The sequence below is a fragment of the Penaeus chinensis genome, chromosome 6, assembly GCF_019202785.1.
Source record: "Penaeus chinensis breed Huanghai No. 1 chromosome 6, ASM1920278v2, whole genome shotgun sequence".
Classification (NCBI taxonomy): domain Eukaryota; kingdom Metazoa; phylum Arthropoda; class Malacostraca; order Decapoda; family Penaeidae; genus Penaeus; species Penaeus chinensis.
Window position 1 is genome coordinate 16534019 of NC_061824.1, and position 12500 is coordinate 16546518.

At 37.3% G+C, this 12500-nt stretch overlaps 2 protein-coding genes across 2 annotated transcripts in view; one reads left to right on the forward strand and one right to left on the reverse strand.

The window, feature by feature from the left end:
* The window catches only part of LOC125026214 (G-protein coupled receptor GRL101-like), a 104654-nt gene extending 103293 nt beyond the window's left edge, over positions 1 to 1361 (forward strand). The window contains exon 25 of the mRNA XM_047614517.1: positions 1 to 1361. This exon is cut by the window's left edge and continues 1174 nt beyond it. The gene's annotated coding sequence lies outside the window, so the exon portion shown is untranslated.
* Positions 1362 to 1476: 115 nt separating this feature from the next.
* The window catches only part of LOC125026330 (aminoacyl tRNA synthase complex-interacting multifunctional protein 1-like), an 11338-nt gene continuing 314 nt past the window's right edge, over positions 1477 to 12500 (reverse strand). The window contains exons 2-6 of the mRNA XM_047614693.1: positions 7130 to 7264; positions 6106 to 6231; positions 3196 to 3360; positions 2518 to 2688; positions 1477 to 1960 (exon numbers count right to left, since the gene is read on the reverse strand). Of these exons, the coding sequence (XP_047470649.1) occupies positions 1727 to 1960; positions 2518 to 2688; positions 3196 to 3360; positions 6106 to 6231; positions 7130 to 7264 (831 nt within the window). The 3' untranslated portion in view covers positions 1477 to 1726. The remainder of the gene's footprint in view (positions 1961 to 2517; positions 2689 to 3195; positions 3361 to 6105; positions 6232 to 7129; positions 7265 to 12500) is intronic.

Consider the following 12500-nt stretch of genomic DNA (forward strand, 5'->3'; position numbering starts at 1 on the left):
GTATCATACCAATTAGTTTTGCAATTGGCTAAATCATGTGTAAGAATCTCCACGAACTGCATTAATGTATCATGTAATTTATGATTTTTTCACTGATATTTGTTTGAATACTGAAAAGATTATAAGTTTTGAGCTTTCACATCACACAAATGTTCTTGATATAAAATATAGCAGTAAAGAGTAAAAATTCTGCAAAAAGAATAGGCTACATACCCTTTTCAAACTCTACTGTTGTAAATTCTGATTAATTTGTGCGAGACTTTTTTTGCTTAAAGATTTTAAATTGTCTCACAGATAAGCTAGCCTATTTAGGTATCTCAATTTTCTTACCTTATTTAGTAAAAGGCCATTTATTTTCATTCAACTCTAGACAATTTTACTTTCATAACTGATATGACCTTCTTTAACATTTCTAAGGAAAATACTGCTTTGAACCCCTGGAAATGCATAAATAAAAAGAAAGGCCTTCTCAGTTTGAGACAAAGCCAAGCACAGGCCTCTCAAATAACCTTATCCCAATGCCCATACTTAAAATTAGGACACTAGACATTAACTAAAAGCAAACTTCTGACGTGTACAATGAAAGTTCCATAGTAATTAAGTCTATTTGATGAATGAATGGTCCCCACATCTTGCAGTACTTCTCTAAACAGACTATACAACACTGCCTGCTAACAAAATCCATTCATCTTACCTAATAAACAAAAAAATACTGGAAATTAAATATATGTGTAAATTAGATGTGATTAACCTTTCAAAAAGCACCTTTGTTTTTCATTTCTGGTCTTGTCAGTAGACTCATATTAAACTATAAATAAAGAATGGTTCAGTGCAATCAACAACTGATGATGTTGATTTTTTTCTGTGAATTAGAATGGAATAGATGTATTAGGGTCTGTTATTGCATTAGAACAAAGATTTGTGAATGTGAAATGTTTGTACTGAGTATTTGTATGTACTGTGTCTTACTAATACATCAATAAGTATTTCAGAAAAAAGTATCATGCTCATGTTGGTAACTGTGCATAATGATTCTTTCCAGTATTGATTTTCATATATAAAACTCCTGTATCACTCCTAAGTAAAAAATAAAAAAAATTCTGTAATCTTCAAAATGTGCTCAATTTTTTAAAATTTGTTTAACATCTATCTATTTCTGTATATTATTATACACAATGCAAGATTTTTGTTATATATATTTTTTAAATATCTTATATCATTTACATCAATGTTATGTATATCAACGAAGATATTGCATATCTATGAGTGTGACTATAAGACTAAATGTATATGTTACTATCTGTGTGAAGAATCAAGACTACTAAAATAAATGGTGGACATATCTTGCACACATGAATTTCTTTTCATTCTTTTTTTTCTTTTTTCTTAACCTTCTCAACTTATCACTTCCTTGTAATAAGTATTTACTAATTACATGAACAATCATAAGTAAATTGAGGTAAATAATAAACATAATGAAGTGATAATTTTACTGTCAACAAGAACATCCGCAAAAAAATCTCAGAGCAACTGACCCAATGCTCACCTGCCTGTCCAGAATATGTTTGTGTATCAAATGCATCAAGTAAAAAGAATTTGTTGTACTATATTTGCACCCAAAACCAGATAGAGAAAATTTACCTCTACAAAAAAGCTTGTACCCCAGCAATGGATAGAAAAAAATACATATGTGCACTGTAAGTTTTAATAGGCAATATGGTTATCATTACTTAACCTGGACATTAGCTAGAGTCTGTGCAACAACAACACCTTTACCAGGCACTGTAAATGGAATTCCCTTAAACACTGCAACTTTGTTTTGATCAGTCTTGAGGTCGGGTGCACAAGTTTCAAATATCTTCTTTTTGGGGTTGAGGACGGCATCAGGATTGCGGGTGTAACCCTCAAATTCTACAAGGTCACCAGGCTGACTTCCTTCTGGTGGTGCAAGTATCTCAACCTGAGGCAAAAAAAAAAAAGGGAAAAACAATAAAAGACATAATTCATATCTAATATTTTTTAGTCATGAATAAAAATAAAAGTAATTTTGAAGCTAAGGTTCCACTAGCCCTGACTCCAGAGCTCTATCAATATGATTCCATTTGGGCTGGCACGTATAAAGTGGCTTAAATGTCTTTAATGGTGTCATAACTGCTTAGTTATATCTTTAGAACATCATTACAAGCAAAAAATCCACAGCATCTGGGCAGCGAATACCATTGATCCTGCTCCCTTAGTTCCTCAGAGTGATCAGGCCACACTCGCAATAATCCCCATGTTGAGTCTGGCTCCAGAGTCAGATAAGGCTAGCAGAATCTCAGCTTGAGAAGATAAGACTGAGAATTATGGCTTGACTTATATCTGATGTGAAATAAACTACTTCAACTCCATCTAATGTGCTATCCTTATGAGAAAAAATCACCTTTCCTCAGGCTGAGAATACAACCAATGCAAATTCTGAAGTTATAAAGTATTTCATGTGCTAAGTGAAGAGTAAATACGGTAATTGAACCTTACCTTCTCAGGGGTAGAGGCACACATGACCATTGCCTCAGATAAAACACCCCGCATTTTGGCTGGTTTTAGATTACACAATAATACTACCATGCGATTCTGCATTTCTGCTTCTGGTATAAACCGCACAAGCCCTGAGACAACTGTACGGAACTTCCCTTCTGCAATATCAACCTGGAAGCAGAAACTTTAATGAGTGGGTATATATAGCTTAGATACTACTAATATGTCAGTATTCGTTTCTTCCTTGGTACTAAATATTCTTTATTTCTTATTTTGTCTTTCTTTTTTACATTCACATATATCGTTTTTTTGTGTGTGTGTGTGTGTGTGTGTGTGTGTGTGTGTGTGTGTGTGTGTGTGTGTGTGTGTGTGTGTGTGTGTGTGTGTGTGTGTGTGTGTGTGTGTGTGTGTGTGTGTGTGTGTGTGTGTGTGTGTGTGTGTGTGTGTGTGTGTGTGTGTGTGTGTGTGTGTGTGTGTGTGCGCGCGTGTGTGTGTGTGTGCGCGTGCGCGCGCGCGCAATTGTATTTAGGTGTAGCATGTTTGTGCATTATGCTGATGTGTGTGCATGAATACTGTATGTCTGTATAGATCTCATTTCATTTTTGTGAAATAAAATATGGACAAGGTTACAATCAGTGAAAAAACAAATAACTTTAAGTTGGGGGAAAAATCAGATACCTCTTCCACATAGAGAGAATCAGCATCAGGATGTTTCTTGGCTGTGACAATCCTCCCAACTCGAAAATCAAGGCGAGAAACATCAACGGCTGCCTCTTCCTCTGGCTTCTTTCCTCCTCCACCTCCTTTCTTTTCACCTTCTGCCTTTTTCTTCTCCTTCTTTTCCTAAAGATTTATCAAACACAGTTAAGAGAAGTTTGGTTTCAACCGCACACAAGAAAAAAAAATTAATATCATAAATCACAAAACCTATTTTCTATGTATTGTTCTTACATATATACATACCATATTTTAAAATCTTCTGCACATCTGCCATGTTTTATATAAAATTACATATTTTTTCCCTTTCCCTACCTTGGTCAGGTATTCTTGATTCTAATTCTTCTGCTGACAAGCACATAAACTAAGTATATATACCTTATGGCTGTGATTTTTTTTTTTTCATGATAGTGTAAATCAGCCCAAGTTGCTCATTTTCAAATATCTAAGGTTGAGGTAAACAATGCTATCTATTTGTGAGACAATTTACAAACAGACATTGCTGTTTGCACAGATGTGTGAATGTGATTCAGGCAAAGAAAACCAGCCAAATTAGTTACATGTTCCAATGGGATGCTTTCAATGCAAGGAATAGATTTTGATTTTACTTAGTATGTCTTTTACATTTCATGGTTAATTCATTAAGATTAACTGGTGTGTAGCACTCACCGTGCCACACCAACAAAGTGGTATGTTTTTTATATCACTCATATCCAAAACATGATTTTATTAGTTTTTACATATTCAGAGTTGCATGACATGCATTTTTATTGCTAGATCAAAACTGTAATAACTTGATTATGCTTCAGTACTTCCCTTTTGTGTGTCATACTTCAAGACTCACTCGCAGAGCACCAAAAAGACAATGCAAGTAGTTAACACAAGGAGACTGATCTTGTAAACAAGAATGAAGGTTACTTACAGGTTCACATCAACAGCAAGAGAGCACCAGGTCTTGGTGTGTGACATATTCCAGGCATAGCAAGCAAATGATTTATATGCTAAAATTTGCCCTTTATACATATTAGGCACTCATAGCATTACACATCCTGTTCTTCCTCAGGAGGGCATGAGGGTTCCTTATAAAGTGTAATGCATGCATCTCTATAACATGATGTAAATGAGCAGTTGCCGGAGCCACAACCAAGTCAGCCATGGTGTGAACCTCATGTCATCTGTTGGCCATGAGTTAAGAGAACCTGAGTAATAATTTGACAGTCACCATTGTTGTTGCATGAGTCAAGATTCATTGACTACAAAGATTTGGCCACAAGGGTCATAACTGTGTTATAATATTTACCTAACGTTTTCTTCTTCCAAAATTTCAATCAAAAGGCAATTTATAATTTAGATTAGTATTGTTAAGTGAGCAAACATACTGGGCTAGTAAATAAGTGAGAAAATTCAAATGTATTTGTTGGAAATGACAAGGTATGATTGTAAGAATGACAACATTATCATTCAAGTGTAAGCTTACAGCCGCACCAACCACATGGCTCATCATAACCAGTTTTGTTTCATTTGTCAAGGATAGGTTTACAATCTGGTAAAGTAACATTTTAATATGGTTATTTAAAAGAAACATACTTTAAAAGAAGCTGATGGGAAATTTTAAAATGTGGCATATATTTTGCTGGTTCTTTACTGAACAAAATGATAATGAAGAACTGCAATGTGAAAAATAAATCATAATAGTTTACTAGTACAATTATATACCAGCATATAGCTGGTCAGTGTGTATGCATTATTATATATATTTAACACCTTTTCTGACATATCATCCCATCCAAATTTCTAAGCACTTTTTTTTTTTTTTTTTTTTTTTTAGTGCAATGAGTATTCCCTTTTTCCCCACAGCTAAATAAACAAAGAAAACAGTCACTAAAAAAGATCTTCAATTTTCCTTCTTACAAATGTAATTCTTCTCATAATATTATGAGAGAAAAATGTAATACTGACAGACAAAGAAAAGAATATATATGAGATAGCCAATGAGAGGAAAAAAATAATGTTTACTTTCTATCTACTCTAGATAAATAATTACTCCTTTATGAACTTTGAAGTTTAGTCAATTCTGAATCATTTAGGCTCACTTTATACACACTGGAATTACTTGGGCATTTCATGGATAACTCCAAACCACTGTATCCTATTCATGAAATGGGCATATTCATCTATATAATTTTCAATAAAGTGAGTTCCCTGATCAAAATTTCAGTTCACATAAAATAAAATCTTGATAATAAAGTTACAGGAACTGACTTGAATGATTCTCACTTAAATTTAACACAAGAATCTCTTCATTCATGTGAGTCTTAAAGTCATCAGAAGATTAACCAAATGCCTCCTTACTAATACACTGAAAGGCCTAAACTCCTGGCTGCACATAAACATGGTTGTGCAGGTAAATGAAATGCATGTTTTCCTGCCATATGTGCCAACAAATTCCTAATTTGTGGCTCTGATAGATACATGTATGAAATAATGAGACCTTAGAGCTATCTTTCAGCCTAAATTCCCCCATAGGGATCCAGCCAGCATAGTGCATCATAGATTATATCTTAGTTATAATAATTTAGTTTTTTTTTCCATTTGTTACAATGGTTGTTCTTGGTGTGACAGGTTGTCTGTTTCATTTTCCTTCTAATTTACCTCTTGTGTACAAGGAATGACTGGGGTTACAATCCACTGGCAGGAAATTGAACACAGGTCAGTAAGATTCCTAGACAAGGCCGCTTCCACTGCACCACAATGTGATCTGACTAAGATATGTATGTCTTCATCAAATGGTCATTCCTGGGATGACATAACATCAGTTATCTAAAGGCAAAGGATTAAGTAATTCATAGCACAGAAAACCAAGATACTTACCTTCTGTGGTTTTTCTTGCTGAGGTTTATCTGCTGCTGCAGGAGGTTTGGCAGATGTGTTGGCTGCAGGTTGTACTTCTACAATAGCGTCAGAACTGGGAGTGGTTTTACTTGTGAAGTCATAATACTGAAATTGAAGAAATCCTTTTAGTTGGTAACACTCTCATTTCTGAAATACATTAAGCTGAAAGAAATGCATCTTTTCATTCTAATTAAAATATTTTCACAAATTGAACTCCAAACATCCTAGCCCCCTCTATTGAGGACATCAGCAAACTACAATGCCAGGTGAAATGCCTCAATAGAGTATCAACAGTGTGAATGGGGTGCTAAGAGTGTAAACTAGTATATTCTTCCTCGACCAAAGAGACCTATCCTTATACTTTCTCCCTCCCAAGTGTGCCTTAGTTTGTGCATCTGGGTAGCTGGGTAGCCCTCCCTCTATTCCCCCTCCAAACTATCAGCAATTATTCCACCCACCCTCACTCCTCCTGCCTCTTCCTCTATATGCCCCTCCTCTCCTTTCATAAAGGTGACTCCTAATGTGGAGGGCATTTTTACCTTAGGATTTTATATAAACATAAATTATTTTCTGCAATAAATATGATGATGGATATATATTGTCTTGCATCATACATGTTTTATTTACAAGCTTCTGTAAATCTTCGACATTTTCATTCACATACATGAGGTAACTTCAACTAAGACACTACATTGTTCTGTAACTACGACATACCAGCATGAGACATTTTCTGGTATGTAAGCTAAAGCTCTTTTCATAATTAAAATTGTGTTTGCCCCAGATGAAGGCTGAAACTTTGGCATTACTTGCAGCTGGAGGACAAGGAAGAGCTGATTAATTGTCACCTTTAAGAGCTAAACTTGCATGCTTGAGCTGAAATATCTATTAGCTGTCAATTCCTCACAAAAACAGAAAACATGTGACTAAATAAATACATCTAAAAGAAAGGACCCTAATAACAAGGCAACCTGGCAATAAAGTAAAATAGTGGAATAATAATTACTTGCTTGATTCCTTGGCTCTTTTCAAGATCAACAAGGCGTCTCTTTAGGCTGTCAACTTCCTGCTTCAGGTTTTGGTTTTCCCTTCGCAGTTGGTCTTTCTGAGCATCAACAACAGCTGTCTGAAGCTGACTGATCTGTGGAAAATAAGATCACATAAAGGCTGGATGTAAAACAACTACACCCAAAACTCTGCAATGAGACAATCAATACCCTCAAATTAATGTTCATATGCTGTATTTACCTAACTTGTTAGTCATACGGTATGGCTATTTTTAAATGAAGTTTTCAAAGTATGCCAAATTCTACAAAAATAAAAATTATAAATACAAACAACGATATCCATTAATCAAAAACAAACTACTTACAGATATATATCTTTGTACTAAAGTAAATATATATTTTTGTGTTCCAGCCTACACATACATATATATTAGTCTCAATTGTGTTCACTTACTCATGTAAATAGGGCAGTGGAAGAGCAAAAGCTATAATAATATAATAACCAGGATACCCAACTCAAGTTAACCGACATTCCTCATCTGCTTTAAGCTGATTACAAATTGCTTGCTGAATAATTTTTACCAACATGAATAATGAACATACAGAATACCTGGCTTCTTCAATCAATTAATAACAAGAAAAGGCTTTAACTCAATAAATAAATATGATGACTTTTAGAAATACAGATTAAATATACAAAATCACACCAATATCTCCTTGTAACACAATCTCTCAGATACAGACTTTTTGTGTCAGCAAAATTTTCAGCCTGTTCAGACTTATCTACTGATGCATCTCCAATCTTTTTTATTTTCTTCTGACTTTTTTGTCCATTAACAAACAATGCCTGGCTTATTCAGTCAAATAATAAAAAGAAAATGCTAAAACTGAAATAAATAAACAGTGTTTCTTATCCTCTTAATCAAGGTATTTTACAAAAACTTAAGTGACCTTGTAACAAGCTCATTAATTTCACATTCAAGTAGAGTGGGAGACCATGCTCCAGTTTGAGATCAGTTTCCCATTTGTTTGGAAAACTGGAAATATACATTTTTCCTCAAATTGAGACATGGGTAGTAAGCATTTGGCAAATTTAGCAAAGTGATAATATAATGGACCACTGTACAGTTCTTCATATTAGGTCTGGTCCTGTGTACATATAAACTTGAATATTCTTGTCATTAATTCATGGTAAACAAAGAGCATGACTTGTATGAAATTTCAAAATTTTGTCAGAAGGGTGAGGAATGAAGCTATTTTTTTCATTTTACTGATGTAATAACATATTTACTTGCTGCAAACCTTTTTGTAAGCTTACTGAACTTAGAGCTTCATTTGGGATATAAACATGGAATAGCATGTATGCAGTTACAGAGAATGAATCATTTACTATGCTATACAAGTTCACATTTTCTTCTGATAGCTCTCAAAGCATCCAGTGAAGTAGACACAAATCTTGCAGACATGGCACTTTGTCATCTTTCACTTTCATTGTCTGCAGCACATATGGAACATTTTGTATTTTTTGCTTTCAATTTCCCTCATATGAGGATTCCTTCCTTGAAGGCAGACAGCTGAACCTGTTATGGCTTGACATCCATGGCCAGAATACTTTAGAGGCTGAGGTAGATATTCGGTGAGGAGACTTCTTGCTACCTCCTGCTGAAACACCAGCTGCTTCAGTGGGGTCAATGACGAGCTTGTATAGAAGAAAGGAGTTGCTCATAATCATGTCTGAGGTACAAGAAAACCTTCTTATAACACTTTAGACTGCACTTTACTGCAGGGTATGAAGATACCAGCTGGTTACTGATCTTAATACATTTCATCTCTGTCACACTCACCATCTTATCCCCATTCTTATTCATTCTGTCTCCACTGTTACAAGCAGTTGGATGGCCTTCTTAACCTCCTATTTCAAGTACAGTATGCCTGTGCAAGCATTCCTCCTCTCCATTACATTTCAGGCCATCTACAGGGGGAATCTTGCAGCATCCACTTGCAGTTAGGCCACACTATTCTGTAAGCATTTATCTTTCTTTGGAGCCAGTGAAGCAGAGTAGAGGTGGTTTGCTAGTTATAAATATCTAGACCCTGTGTAATCTGCCACACCTCATCCCACAATGTTGTGTAAATTCAGAAGGTGCACATGTGCTAGCTACACATTGGGCCATTGGACACACTCATTTTATATACCATGAGTCTGGCCCTAACCCTCTTTGTTGAGTTATATGTAACAAACTTGAGGTGGTCCCTAAACTTCCAAAGGCTTTCTTCATTAGTTTTACAATCTGGAGGTGTATATATATGAAAGATGGAATAATGCAATGGCCTCAAACCTAGGTCATTAGGTATGAAACTGGGGTGACCTAGGTTAGATGCCTGGTCAGGGAAGGTTGTTATATCTGTATAACAATGCGGCATTGCATTATTCCAGCTTTCATATATATACCTCAGTACATCTGACTTCAGTTTTGAATTTCTAAATCAATTTCCACCGAGTGCCTCACGGGGAGTGTGCATGTAAAACTTCACTATTACTCATGTATGAGTAGGTAGGTAATGTCTATTAAGCCAGTTAGATCCTAGTTGCACACTTCTTTTAGTGGGTCATGTGGTATGGTTGGCTTCGTACTGGCCCTTCGGTTTCATACCTGGAGTGACCTAGGTTCAAGGCCCAATCAGGGAGGATTGTTATAAATCTGGAATTGAGTAAATAACCAACCACTGATGCTGTAAGAATCCAACTATGTGCCCAAGCTTCTAAAGCCTGTTGTTATTATCCTGGCAGCATTATCAACAGAGTGTAAGCACATTGATATTTGGTCAAATTGCTCCAGAGACATGTATTATGGTAAAAAATGAGCCTTGTGGTCAGTGGCGTGGTGGCTCCAAATTGGCTGGGGGGGACACTGATCGTTTTTGGCGCCCCCCCCCTCCCCCTCCAAGAGAACTATGCCTTAGGTTAATCTCTGGGGACGCAGCTATGCCCAGATGTCATCTTATTTACAATTTGTTTTGGAAGGCTTTTGGCGCCCCTTGGTTAAAAGTGTTGGGGCGCCTTCGGCGCCCCTTGACTCCTGGTCGCTGGCCCCCCCGGCCACCACGCCACTGCTTGTGGTCATCTTTCTACCGATGTTGTGCAGTTTGGGGAGACTATCATTATCTTTACTGGAAGGAAGGAAGGAGGGAAGGAAGGAGGAAAGGAAGGAGGAAAGGAAGGAGGGAAGGAAGGAGGGAAGGAAGGAGGGAAGGAAGGAGGAAAGGAAAGAGGGAAGGAAGGAGGGAAGGAAGGAGGGAAGGAAGGAGGGAAGGAAGGAGGGAAGGAAGGAGGGAAGGAAGGAGGGAAGGAAGGAGGGAAGGAAGGAGGGAAGGAAGGAGGGAAGGAAGGAGGGAAGGAAGGAGGGAAGGAAGGAGGGAAGGAAGGAGGGAAGGAAGGAGGGAAGGAAGGAGGGAGGGATGTCAGCTATCAAAAAGGCTCTATGGGCATCCAACAATCTTCCAGTAAAATATATGGGTATTTCCACCATCCAAAACACCCAGCCAGGGACACTACCCCCTAGACCCGCATGGAATTTTTACAGTATGGACACATTAATCTAAGGCAAACTGAAGATGATATTCTTATAGAGAACCAAAATTGTGGTCATCTGTATAAGAAATAATCTGCAGACACGAACAGCAATGCCACAAATAAAGTGCTCCTGAGTTTTAGTTCCATTTTGTTGTGTATACCGAAGTGAAGACAATGTTTGCCAGAGAAGAGGGGGAGACCCCCATCAGCATTCCCCTCAGGCAGTATTACACCCAGTCATGGCAACTTGAAATGTTGAAAAAATTGTGACATGGAGTTGGGGACTTAGCCTCTACTGAGTGCATCTGTATTGTAAAGAATTACTTTATGTCCTAACTACAGTATATACCCCACCTATCCCCATACCAAGGGGGCTAAGTCCCCTGGACTCTGTAGGTATTTTAACCATACGCTCCAGGTATATAGTCCTTGGACCCCCATGGTCATTACACAATATGTCAAAACCATACACCCAACCTAAATGCCTCATCATGGAGCTTCACCACCCTGGACCCCCAGGGCAAACAAATTTGATGCAGCAAATAGAGTATCAATATTTTCTTGGTATAAGTTAGACATTAATATCTTTGCATCTACATATAATTTGCTCTCTGGAAACCACATACATTCGTTGAGCTAAACAGAACTTTTCTTTACTGCTCTCTACTGTCTAAAATGCATGGTTACTAATCACTTTTTTCAACATATGAGATACCTGATGGACTCAAATATCCAACTGTGGAGGTTATTACGTCTATTTTTTCTGCATAGCCATCAGGCTCTTCAAAAGATATCTACCAACATGATGCCTCAAAAGTATCTCCATCCAAACTGCAAAACCTATTTCATTCTACCTTTGTATCTGCCATCCGTCAATGAGTATAATAAAATGAAGTGACTAAATTAATGGTAACGTAAGGCAACGTCTATTGACTAGTTTTACAGGAGTTGCAGTCATGTGTGCAGTGTGGAAGTCTCCCTCTACCCATGGCAGGGTAGAACTTGTGGGAATGCCTGATGCTGAATCTGTCCAACTCTCTCACCTGCCATGAATACGTGGAGGATTCACAATTTTCCCAAGTTTCAGCCCCCTCAGGAGGGGGGTCACATGGGGCACAGCCCCTGCTTTAGACAATAAAGTGACTGATTAAGTACTGTGATTACAGCAGAGTTAAAAAATTCCACAATTTGCACACACAACCAGAACTCCTGGAAGAATAGCCAAAATATATTGCATTACAATACCGTAAATGTAGCCACATGCAATATAGAAATTGTCCCCAACAATTTCAAACCCTTACCTCATTCTCAATTATATAATTAAACCTTCTCTCACTTAACCCCTTAATGACAGGTCAAGAAAATGTTTAAAAAACTAAGCTCTGGAGATCAACGGCAACGCGTCGACTTTGAGCGCGTGAGTTCAGTACATCAAGCCAGATCATCAGCTCGTAGCACTTTGGCGCATCGCTGCGGTGTACAGCCGCACTCCACAGATCGAGTGGTTTGTTTTGATGCCTCAGAGAGTGACCCGTCAGGAAGGGGTTAACATTCTCCATGGTGCAAGATAAGTACAGTTTGTTAGTTTTCAATAATCAGCTGAGAGATGCCCCATGTGGTAAAATCTTTGGACCCTGGTCTGGCATTCAAAATGACAAGTAAATGTTGGGAATATAGTGATAAGCGGTAAGCCTACTATAACTCTGTGGCTTTGTGTTTATAGTACTTCAGGTTGTGTTTATTTCGCCCCGCCGGCGACATTTACATCAGTCGAAAAGTGCTTCAAATGTCCTAGT